Source organism: Corvus brachyrhynchos, unplaced genomic scaffold (assembly GCF_000691975.1).
Source record: "Corvus brachyrhynchos isolate BGI_N302 unplaced genomic scaffold, ASM69197v1 scaffold542, whole genome shotgun sequence".
Classification (NCBI taxonomy): Eukaryota; Metazoa; Chordata; class Aves; order Passeriformes; family Corvidae; genus Corvus; species Corvus brachyrhynchos.
In genome coordinates, this window is record NW_008236766.1 from 1,709,440 (window position 1) to 1,722,713 (window position 13,274).

General features: G+C 36.2%; 1 protein-coding gene across 1 annotated transcript in view; it reads right to left on the reverse strand.

Annotated features, from left to right (window-relative positions):
- Positions 1-13,274, reverse strand: part of SBF2 (SET binding factor 2) — a 188,810-nt gene that overhangs the window by 119,156 nt on the left and 56,380 nt on the right. The window contains exon 4 of the mRNA XM_017727347.1: positions 1,459-1,572. Coding sequence (XP_017582836.1) covers positions 1,459-1,572 — 114 coding nt within the window. The remainder of the gene's footprint in view (positions 1-1,458; positions 1,573-13,274) is intronic.

Sequence of the window (13,274 nt, forward strand, 5' to 3'; positions counted from 1 at the left end):
GTGAAGTACTTTCCAACCAAAGACAAAGTAATTTGCACAGAGGCAATCATTCCTTTAAAAAAAAATTAGCTTGGCTACTTACAAGGGATAGATGTTCTTTTTAAAAGAAATTCTAGGCATAATATTTTTGCTTTGCTTATTATACAAGAAGTGCTTTATTATAAGTTACTGTTAAAAATGATAAAAATCAACACAGCTTCATCTGTGCTTTGAACTCTAATGGACCTAAACCTGACTGATTTCCAGGGCAGAACACTGATTAATCCACGAGCTTCTGAGGCTGATTTTAAGATTAGCATCGATGACCAGCAATTCCATATGTTATTTAACTTACATTCTTTATTTTATTATATTGATGTAAATATATTTTATATTAATAGTATACTAATATTTCAGCATCTTTTTTTAAATGGATCCAATTTTAATTGAGAAATCACAGATACAGCTTTAGCATTTTTACTAATCATTTAATGCAGATCAACATGCCATTTCTTATAAGCCGTTAGACAAAAGGAAATAACTGCTCCACAGCATCTTTTGCCTGTTAACTGCTGTAACTTTGATAAATCAGCAAGTATTTCAGTAATTCTCTTCTTAGAAGTAATTCCAACAGTAACTTTTCATATAACACATAGTTAAACAGTGAAACTCCATGCTGTGGGTTGTTGTAAAATATGAATGTTAAGAAAGTGAACTAAGTATAGAAAAACCCCATACAACCAACACCTCTGGTTCAGGATGTCATTTAACTATTATTCACATTGAATTAGGAAAGCATTTTGTAGAATTATTTCTACAGCCTGCCCTATTCTTACACACTTTGCTTTGCATTTGCTATGGGCCACTTTCAGAGACAGAATGCTGGGCTACGTGGACTTTTAATCTCACTTGGTAGAGTCATCCTTAATCTCTAAAGACAACTGCTGAATGATTTCCTCCTTTGATCTGTAAACTGAACTTTATTTGTTTCTGTTAATATGTATTAGCTTAGGAGAAATTTAAGCTTTTCATTTATCTCAGCTAAGTCATATTTCACCAGCTGAAAGTAATCCAAAATCCTAAATCTCTGTCATGCATCTTAATTTGGTCTGGAAGAGGCTCGGAATTTTGCTTTATATATGGAGGAGAACTAGATTTTCACTGTTAATTTCCAACTATATAGTTAGTCAAATATTGTCTGGTTTTGTCCTAATAACTCCTTTCATTATAGAGTTCATGGAGCCCAGAAAAAAGTTTATCATGCCTTCTGTGTAGTTTTAAAACTGCTTTAACCTACAGGGGCTATTTACTGTCACAGATGTTGAATTTTATCTAGTTCAATCTAAAGCTACTTTTGCTTTTAAATTCCCAAATCAATCCTGAGTGAGGTATTTTAAATCAAAAGTACTGTCACTGTTACTCATTTAAAACCAGATTTTTCTGCTGATATATTGTAAATAGCAATTGCAAGTACTTTACCCTGAAAATTTCTGGATAATCTAGTCTGGATACCAACACCAGACTTTTGGGAGCAAATACTTCTGCAGGTGGAATTAAACCAGACTCCTCTTCACCTTCAATTTCTTTTGTTCCCTTGAAAACAGAAACACTTCAATTAATAAGTAGGAAGAAACCTCAAAACAAAATGTTAGCATTTTTACCAAAAGTTCACATTTCTCACGAGCTTCAGAAAAGACTGCATTTTTTGAAACTAGTAACAAAACCAAGTAACAGGAGCACACTGCAGTGGTTGCCTGAACTCCCTAGAGCTTCTAGATGCAACTCAGTTTATTAAAACTCATCTGGGAAGTCATGCACCAATGTACCTAAATGAGTTCTCTGAGACAGCAGTTTAACAGGACACTGTTTCACATTAAATACTCCCTGTTGCACTTTTAGATAGTGAAGTGGATTGTAGAACAGGATCCTTCCATATCAAAGTGTTAGCTGATTTACAATCTCTCCAAATACAGAGATCATGCATTTCACAAAAGAATGTTTGGTTGTCTTCCTCATATGACTATGATTCAATTTCTTACAGAATTTCCACTAACATTACAGCTGAAATTATCTGTAATGTCATCTCCAGCCTGACCTAGTAAATTTGGAATCTGAAGAAATTTCTTCACAAGAAAACTAATTCAGATTTCTCAAAAAAAAAAAAATCCCTCACACTTAGGAACCACTAAGGTTAAAAGAACAGAACAGCCCAGTGCAGATAAACCTGCAGTTGTTCGTGATATTGCGCAAGAACTCCTTGCCAGAACTTACTCAGTCACAAATAGTTTATTATTATTCATAGCCAAAACCGAAGATGTCACTAAATATTTTCATTTCTAGAATTCCATACATTCTTTGACAAATTAAGTTTTCAGATGACAGAATGTCCTTGCTTTCCAATTTCTGCATGTAATTCTCTCCATCCCCGCACCACCCACCAAATTTCTTTTATTTGTTCCTCTGACCAAGCATTCTTCCAAGCAAAAATCACTATATTATCTTAATTAGGAACACGAGAAAAATTACTTCCATTTTCATATGACAACATGAAATAACTGCCTTCTATTTCTGTCATGTTGCTACTCATCATTTCAGTTTCTTAAAAAAAAAAAATCCAACATTTCTCCTAAATGGGCGAAACCTGATAAAAATGCTCTTAAATGCCAGGAATGCTGCGAGTTCATGAGCTTTATTTCACAACCTCAATTCAGAATGTACAGTTTCTTTAGGCAAATGCTAACCCATAATTCAGCATTCAAGTAAAAATTATGTAAAAAGAGAGTACTCCGGTTTTAATCAGAATAGCTCGGTTAATACAGTATAACACTTTCATACCAAAATAAAACCAGCTGGCACAACAACATATGTACACAAATATGGGCAAACACTTGGCTTTATACATTAAATCAACCAATTAATTTGCAATGTATGTGCTTAGTTGAGTTTGCATCTCATTTCTAAGATAAAACTGTGGTCCACAAATTCATATGTTTTCACACAAGAACTCAATAGTCACACGTCCCACACAGGTTCATTAATTTTCATCCATTTTAATGCTGACAGGGAGAGCTTTTACAGGAATTACAGTTCCCTCCCCTGCCCCCCTAAATCCCCAAATTTTTAAATTATCAGTAGATGTTTACGGTATCAACCATTCTAAAGAGAAACTATGAGTTCTAGACATAAAGACAACAGTTTCTTGATATCTGACGAATTGTGGACTCTGACGTTAGGAAAAATGAAATTAAAACACATTCCACATTCCTAAAGGCAAGGGAGCATGGAAGCTCTTCCATATTCACATGGTACTAAGATAATGAAACCTCAGGGTGCATAGGCAGGGAGGAGGGTTCCATACAAGACCATTTTAATAAAATCCAGACAACTTCAGATCAAGTCCTTGATCTGAATTAATTCATAATTAGATTTAAAGCTTTCAGGGCACGATAGCAGCACAATACTGATTGATAAAGCATTTACACTCTCAAACCACTCTCTCGTACTTCATAGAAGATTTACAGAAAAATGCAATGTGACTGCTGTGTTACCTCCCCAGCTCAACATTCTGACAGGCACACAGGCACATTATTAGGAGTCAGTAGACTAAGTAGATAATCATTTCAAACACATGACTTTTAACCTACTTTCCAAGCAAAGTATTAACAGCATAAGCATTGTGTACCAATACTAATTACAAAGCAGTAAAGCCACAAATGTGATTCTATTTACACTTTAGGTTGGACACATGCACATTTCATCTTTCTTTATCCCTTTTTTCATCTAAGGAAAAAGTATTCTCTAATAAAAAAGAAAAAAATAGAAGAGTTTGTTACGTTGGGGGCTTTTTACAATAACTCTTTATTCTATATATGCAGCATTCAGTTTACAATTTAACTGAGAACAAATGGATGGTATGGAAAGCCTTGCTAAGGATACACAGACTGAAAGACAAATTTAAATTACAGAATCACAGGGCTACAGAATCATTTAGGTTGGAAAAGACCTCTGAGATCACTGAGTCCAACCTATGACCGAACACCGCTGTGTCAACCAGACCATGGCACGGAGTGCCACGTCCAGTTTCTTCTCAAGCACCTCCAGGGATGGTGACTCCACCACCTCCCTGGGCAGTCTGCTCCAGCGTCTAATCACCTTTTCTTCGGAGAAATTCCTCCTGATGTCCAACCTCAACTTCCCCTGGCAGAACTTGAGGCTGTGTCCTCTTGTCCTGTCACTTGTCGCCTGGGAGAAGAGTCCAACCTCAGCTACACCCTCCTTTTGGGGAGTTGTAGAGAGTGATAAGGTCTCCCCTGAGCCTCCTTTTCTCCAGGCTAAACACCCCCAGCTCCCTCAGCAGCTCCTCATCAGACTTGTGCTCCAGACCTTTCACCAGCTCTGTTGCCCTTCACTGAATTTGCCTTGGTTAATTAATACTGAGATTCCTTTTTTTCCCATTTTTCTCTTTTTATTTCTTTGAAATAAGCAGACTTTGAAAACAGCTGAATTTAGAAAAATGTACCACTAGAGAGCAAACCAGTGCTCCAGTCCTTCACAATCCATTTAGTTTAACAGGTCATAAACGTCTAAAATCTAATCCAGAAATACCTGTGCCTTGAGAAGGCAAATGAATGATTTCTCTTTTTTAACATCCAATTAATAAAGTCCTGAAAAAGACCCTTCCATAGGCTACAAAATAGGTAACTGAGACTGATCTAACTATCAAAGAATTGCATGATGACCTGTGGTCATACATGATTTCACCATGCTTAAATTATTTAGTCCCTTGTACTTAGACATGACTGAAGTCCATCAGGGTCCTGTTCCCTGCCTGTCAAACCCAGAATCCTCTTTTCTTCTGCATCCTGACTTGGTTTCTAAAGTTACAAGTAGAATATAATGCAGAGAGCTGTAAACTGTGGCTGACTTATGTCCTTAGAGCAGTTTTCCCCAAAAAATTACCAGATATTGCAAACCATCACGAAAACTTACATGCAACATCACAGTATTGAATGTTAACATTTATGTCACATGAGATTAAAAAAAAGGCTAGGAAAAATTAAGATAACCAATTTTAAAACTATATACAGCATTACATTCTTGAAAAATTAAAATACAATTAAACAAGTCATTATTTATTGTATAGGTAGAACATGGCTGAGGATATAGCATAAGTTTAAACAGAAAAATCTTATCTGGTTTTACAGCAGAGTGTTTGATTTGTTTACTTGCCCTCTTTTTTTCCCTCTCTTTTTCTGCATTAATTATATATGATAAACACATTTGGAAAATGGTGGAATTTCTTTTGAAGGACATAGGATGCAATTTCATTTTGCTCAACTTGTTTGCTTATAGCTATAAAGTGGCCTCTTAAGAGACTGGCCAAAAAAATGTGCTTGTGTGTTCAGCACACTCAAACCACAGCAATACATATATTTAAACTATAATGTTTTCATGTATTTTAAGAAATGTTCACACCCACATCTACAGTAAAAAATATATATATAACTCCTGGCACAACACTGTAATCAGTTTAATAATTTTTACAGAAATGAGAGAACAGAACTAGAGAGAGCATGAGTGCATGTACTGCAGCTGTTTGCCTTTCTTCTTTTATAGAAGTATCCATTGAACGTATTTGTGACCTCAAATGATGAGGTAAATTAAAATATACAATAGCCAACCAATTGAACAAACAGCATCCATAGTTTATGAACTTCTTCAATAAAAGCAGCTGAATTAATAAATGCATTAAACCAGCTTTGATCCCTGACTCATAACCAATAGTTTAGAAAAATGCACTGTGATCACCACTGCTCATCATCACTCTGCTATTTATTTGATTCCTTGTTTTCTGAGAACAATTTGTTCCTCAGGTTAGCCAAAGGATGTACATGGTATTATGCCCAAGCTAGACAAATTCAGTCTTATTGGCTAAACATTTTTTAATGAGGAAGGTAACTGACAATTGCAGTCACCAGCAGATCAGGCACGATGCCCCAGATCCTAGAAAAAGGTTTAATACATTCTCAATCGTTGTGGTTAAAATCAAATACTTGTGGAGTTTAGACACATTAAGTAAGGTATTGCTTTGTTTAATCAGTGTCCTTTTGCTCTGAAAATCCCTCTACATCTATAAAAAAAGTGTAAAGCTGGGCACAGTTTGCAGCATTTCATCAAGTAATGAGATAAGAGTTTGAAAGCTTGGTATTAGAAGAAAAAGTATTAAACAAAGGGTAATTATGATAAGAAAATATTGCGTATTTCCCTCAAATAAATGGGTGTTGATCAAGAGCAAAATACTTTCTTAACACCGAAATGTATATTAAATAAATAAAATATAATAAATATTAAATAACTAATTGCATCATGTATGTACAAGGAAATAGGTACTTATAGTCACGAATTAGTTTCATTTCATGTACATAAATGTCTAAGTTAAAACATTTGTGGGTTACCTGATGTCTAATAAAGGCTGATCTTACACTCCAAGTTTTCCATAGAGTGGCAATGGACTATGAAACATCTCTCTGCTTCCCACTCACTTCCATGAAATTACACTCCCTGAAAGCCACATCTGGCTGACACTGGCTGTGTTTCAACGTTGCATGGGGTAAATCAGGACAAAACTAGACATTTTCATATAAGTCTCAATTTCTGCTTAAGAAATAATGTTAAAACTTTTAGAAGAAAAAGGTGACTGATTTTGTGCTACTTCAGTGAAAAACTGCAACTCTTTTAAAGGCAACAGATGTGGCAGCCAAAAAACAAATTAAGCTTTAAAAAACAACTTCACTCATATTGACCTTATCTTCTTTTATTAAACAGAGAAATTAATTGCCAAAATCTAGCCTTCAAACTTTAAGGTTTCCTCTTGAACTTCTGTAAACCTAATTTTGCCACGACAATCACATTATTTTTAGATGTCAGCTCTACTTCTAAATATTGACATTTAACTTAACCATCTAGCCAAAATCAACATTAGGAACCGAAGTAAATTATTAAAGACCAAAATGACCTACCCGTATGGTCCAAAAAAATTCTCCCTACTACTGAATGTAGCATTATCATCTGTTCCATCAACATGCAACTGAATTACAGCACACATGAACCACAGCCATCCTTCTTCTATCTTTTCACCCCCATCTTCAGAATCTGGACTGTCAGCTCTGATTCATGTTGAGCAGAGAAAAATTAGGCTTATTCCCATGTCAGAGGGAGGAAAACCAATTTAAACTGAGGTACTAACAGAAAAGTTAGAAAACACAAGGCCTTAGGTGTAGCTGTACTGTTCTGAGGGTGAAAGCCAGCAGGCATTATTTGAAACGCAAAAGAAATCTGCACACAGAAGGTGAAGTTAAAATTGTACTTTAATAATTTGTTCAGCCCTAGAAAGAGAACAAACATCTCATATTACAAAACTTGCACTCTAGTACTTCATTACGTCAAAACCAGTTTGCCCTATACAAAATTTTGCATTGAAATTATGCCAAGTTCAGCAAGCCTGTTGTTTTTCTACTAACTGCCCAGCAAAGATTTAGAGACCATGCACAATTTCTTATTTTAGGAAAAATTATTTGAAGTTTACTTTAGTAATCTTATGCCAATTACTCATTTGAGACAGATCCCTTTCTCCTCATGTCACTTGGTGTCCGCCTGTCTTATCTGCAGCCAAATACACTCTTAGCTGCTTTATTAACAATCAAAGGCCAAAAAACATTCACCATCAATTAATTTTATTTACTTGTCAGAGTATATAAATGCATGTATCCAATAAATTCTAACACATGTATGAAAGTTAAAATAAACTAAGCTAACTGCTGCCAGAAGACAAATCTGCATCCTGCCTGCAATCTGCTGTACTGAGCTAAAACCACAGGTGAACAGATCTGCTTTGTGGTTTGCCTACATGCACAGAACCATACCACTGCAGCTAAACTTAAACTGGAAAAATTAAACCAGCATAAAAGCCGTTATCTTGATTTGATAATTTCAAAATGGGGACAATACACTGTAGTAATGCACAGTAGGGAGTCTATCAACTAAAAAAGATAAGGATCTAAGACAGAAAAAGACGTGAAGATCATAAACTTAAACAAACAGAGTAATCTCAAGTTTTTATGACAGGTCAGCTTGTTCACTCCCCATGCACTACTGACACTTTTCAGAGTGTCAGTGAAGAGTTTGCAATGCACCTTACAGCATTACACAAAATTTACACCACCATAATCTCTTAGATGTTCACCATTTCATACACCTCACTTTGAAAACCTCCAGAAGGTGTTGATACTGAGTATCATCTAAAAACACTGAAAGCACTTTGGAACCAAAGTAACCTCATACCCCCACTTTGCACCTTTCAGTGCAGCCTTCCCAGACAAAGTGTCTCTCTGGAATAGGCCATTGGGATGTGCAAGCCCCAGAAGATCTGGGAAGTTCAAGGTGATGCCACTGAGTTGCCCTGCAAATGCTGAAATCCCACGGGGCGTTAATCAACAGCATTAAGTAACTGCTTTTAACGTGTTAACCTTACCACCGAGGAACAGAAAAGAACTGCAGTACCAGGCCCTTAGCAAGAGCTCTGCATAAGCAAACATCATTTCAGAGCTTGGAGTTTACTACACCTTTCTGAATTTTCCCAAACGCAGCTAACTTGATCCATGAATTCCACCCTTTGTAACTTTACACACCTGAACTGCGGTGAGAGGACTACAGACACCTACAAAATGCATGCAGAACAAATGGCAAAACTCACATCTAAGAAAGCTGTAATTCATATCCTATTTTAACTCACTATAATGTTTTATAATAATATAGAACAGCATACGTAGACATACACCAAGGCAAAATTTTACACACACAGATGATTGTTTTGGTTAATTAAAATACAGTTATTTCCTTTGAACTGCATATGGAGAAATGCATTGAAAAGACTTCCAATGAATTGCTGAATTAGTATTACACTGCTGTTTGAAAGTCAGCTGAATCTGATCTCTACTGACAAAGAAATGTCTCTGCTTAAAAGATAGCATCTCCTTGTCCTGTGAGCTGAACTTGGGGCCTCTGTTCAACAACACAGGAGTTAAGAGGACAAGGTGACCTTCACCCAACACAAGTTTTTGTACCCTGGAAAAGCATGAGTTCAGCTTGGGGATGTGTGTGTAAATCCATGAGCCAGGGGATGAATAGGACAGGAGAAATTATTACCAGAGTTATTAAAATGTAAATATGATTTCCTCTGCACAACTGTTCTCAACTTTAAATTCTGGTCTAAAGAGGATCTTAGATGTACACAAGGACATTAAAATACAAGTCTATTTCTTATAAAGAAAATTATCTGCAACCTGGCCTTTACACCAGAATAGAAAGGAAATAAGGCATTACTTAAATCTCTATATGATGCCACAACAGCCATTTTTCAGTAGATTCAGAATGATGATGATGCAACATACTAAACATTGCTTGTAAAATTGGCAAGTTTTTAAAGAAAATGCACTTTGGGGCACTGACTATAAGAAGACACTTTCAGAATAAATTTAACATTTGGGATACTAACAAAAAGTTATTAAACTTCATTTTAGGAATAACAGGCTCATCTAATATCCAAAGGGGGTCAGATTTCCCACACAAAACAGGTACAACTGAACCGAGTGTTCTCATCTTCTGGTAAAACCCAAACATCAGTGACTCATCAAGCAGCATATGCTTTAGCACAGCAGGATCACCAACTTTCCAGTCCAAGCTGAAAAATTGTAACTTTATGAAACACAGTCATTTTGTTGGCAGTTTTTCCCTTGACTCAGGAAATATCTGTGAATGTTGCGAATCTGCCATTTTATGGTTTGGGACTTTTACAAGTTCTTTTTCCTCTTTTTGCAGGGGAGGGCAGAGAGAGGAAGAGAATGTGAATGGCAGGAAACAGGAGAGCTGTGAATTATTACTTATGTCAATTTTCCAGAGTGATATATTTAATCTTATATTTGTGATCACAATGATTTAACACACATATGCTTGAGACAACGCACAAGAATGATCTTGTAATAAGATCTTGTAACTACAATCTTGTAATAAGACTGTTATAAACAAATGTTTGGGGGTTTGTGCTGATCTCACTAAGCAAATTTTCTGTAATGCAAGAAATGCAGTTGCACAGGCTCAATTGCTGGCATAAATCATCCTCTAATTTGTTGATGGTGGGGTTGGGAAGAGAGGGCAAATTTCTTTCCAAGTGCAAAGCAATGTACAAATTGACCATTATGTTCCCAAATTATCTGAGTCAACATTTAAAAAAAATATTCTATCTGTGGTGCTCTTCCAAACATTGTTAATGGTAAGAAGCACAGCTGAGGTCACTAGAAGTATCTGCTGAGTCAAAAGTATTAAATCAAGTCTTTGTCTGCTAAGTGGTAACATGCAGAAATCGCTGTTAGAAATAAGAACCTCATTTTAGCAAAGTGTGTACACCACACAGAACGAAACATATTAATGTATGCATGTATATGTATACAAATATATACTTTTTTTTTGATGACTAATAAAGCTACAAACACAGAGAAACTGAGTTTTATGGGTGAACTCTGTAAAAATAAGTTATGATTTTTCTGAACACCCTTTGACTGCTCAACAGCTTCTGGCTTCAGCTGCCAGAAAAATAAACTAAGTAGACTATTTTTTTGGTTGATAGGACAAGGTTTTTCCAAATCAATGACATTTTTTTGGTTGATAGGACAAGGTTTTTCCAAATCAATGACATTTCAAGTGGATTTCACACCAATGAGGTTAGAAGTCCACGGAAAAAAATCAAAATACAGCAATGGGACATCACACACCTCCACAACCTCCCAACCCCCTTTAAAAAACCAACCAACTTTCAAGGCACTGTGAGGGGAAGGGAAATAGGGATGTTTCAACTTATTCTCTTCCTCCTAATTCCTAATCTCCTATCCTAATTCCTGCAGATACATGGAAGTGAATGAGGCACCCAGCTCTGTTTGCAAGAGCACCTAAATAGCACCTTAAACCAGGCAGAAACGTGGATAAAAAGCCAAGCATGTGCTGGAAACACAAGAGGAGAAGGAAGGAGAAACCAGTGCAGTATCTCAAATTTCTTTATACTCACGCAGGAACTTGAGGTGGGAGAGAAGTTCTGCACATGGAACTGCTCTGCAACATACTCAGGATGCCTCTAAATGACACCAGCTTTATCACTGTTAACTGGACTGCCTCTAGCAGTGTGTACCCACAATCCAACTTTATTCTCCTGTTAAGGTCAAACTTTCCAACGCTTCATTTTAAACCCAGATGAGGGCCATACCCTTATACAGCTTTAGCAAACATTACTGGGACAATTAATTGAGGCTAGCATCAAAAACCAGAACAATTGATGAAGGATTCCATGGCAAAGCTGTGTCACCTGAAATCAAATAGCACTAAGTGAGTTCTATTCCCCTATTTAATGGAGTGTATTCACCTCACTTGTGGCTACAGATATGGAGTATTTATCAGACTAAAGTTAACAACAATCTTTTTATGTACTATCATACCCTTTTAAGAGCTGATTTCTAATCAAACTGAGCAGCACCCATGCAGATAAATTCTGGGTCAGTCAGAACTGCAACAATGCAAAGGATGATTCATAGATGTCACCAAAGAAAACAGCATTCTGTTGGTCCAGGGGTAAGGAGTTGAAAAGAGGCCATCAGCTGATTACTAGAGCCTGTGCTTTCCTCTGGAAAACTTGTTATGACATGCAACTGCCAAGAGACTGAACTGAATCCAGGACTTTCAGAGACGCCAGGGACGATACTTTTTCCCTGAAGACTACACAGCTTTTACAGCTGCTATATTAATCTTGCACCCTAGGTTATCATGGTACCACTTAAGTATTCCATGTGAGTACAAACTCCTTACACTTTCAGTAGCATTTATTTACAAATCATCCTGTAACAAACAAAGCAGGAATGAAGGGAACCAAAACAACAGAAGTCTTCTTGACTTGAGTCTTCCCTTGAGTCTTCTCAGACTCAACCCTAAAAGGTTTGTATTATTATGCAGAAGGCTCCAAAAAGGTTCGATGGTTCTCTTCTAGCATTCACAAGCTGAGAAATTAGTTTGTTTTCAATTCCCAGCTTAATTAATTACAGAAGCTTCCAAGTGGTTGATTCCTTTTTTTTTTTTTTGTGTGTGAAGATGATTCTGCCAAGCCAAACATCTCATCTGCTGCTCTGGCTGAATTCCGACCAGTCTCATGTATCAGCAAGGTTTACCTGGTGAAGGCTACTGGGAAAGAAGTGGTTTTGTGGAGTTTTTTTGAAATTTAATCTTCCTTTTGCTTCAGTAAGTTATAACATTCAGTTAAGGAAAAACTGAACTGTATTTAACTGTGCAAAGTACTGTCCACATTTCATTTCAAGACCTGGGCACTGTGTTTCATGGATTGTTTAATGAGGCACGTATCTGAATGGTTAAATCAATATTACTGTCATAGCCCAATGCTCCATGAGCTTAGGTTTCATTACAGATTGTACATGTGCTGAATTCTTGTCTAATGACCATGTAACAGGGCACATTCAATTATTCTCTTTGGGTTTCAGAAAGAAACAGGAAGTTTGGCTATAAACAATGCAGTCATAGAATAAATTTCACCACAGCAAGTTCATCTGAAAAATATGCATTCTTTACAACACAGCCAGGAATGGCATTATGAGAACCAACATCCTGCTGCATTCAGTTTTTTATTGTTTTTTACTTTGGGTTATTTTGCATTAATACTTAGGCAATATAAGAAAAAAACCCTTTTAGTTAATACTGGATGTTTTGTGATGAGCATTACTTCAAAGATGTGGATAGAGAATCAAAAGCAGCTGCTAGAAACCACAGGATAAATAACAAGTTTGCTAAATTTAGTTTATGTTATGAAATACATAGAGTGGAGGAAGAGTCAGCCATTGTAAATTTTTATCCGCTGGGAAAGAATTACTATAGAATATTTCACTCTCTACTTCTAAAATAAAGGAAATATGACAGACGTTAGATTTTTTAAGAGCAATGTGTCAGTTGATCAACACTAAATATACTTTGAGATTAAAATATATCTAATATAGGGGTACATTTCTGCTTTTAAATTCTTCTAAAAATCTACAAAAATATCCACCTAAACAGTAGCACTGCTGAAATGAGAGTAACTATTACTCTCTGGCTTCCAACAGTGCCTAGAAAAAGCACACCATTATTATTATTATTATTATTATTACTAAAATACATCTTTCAATTACTCAACAGAAAGGGTAACCTTTCAA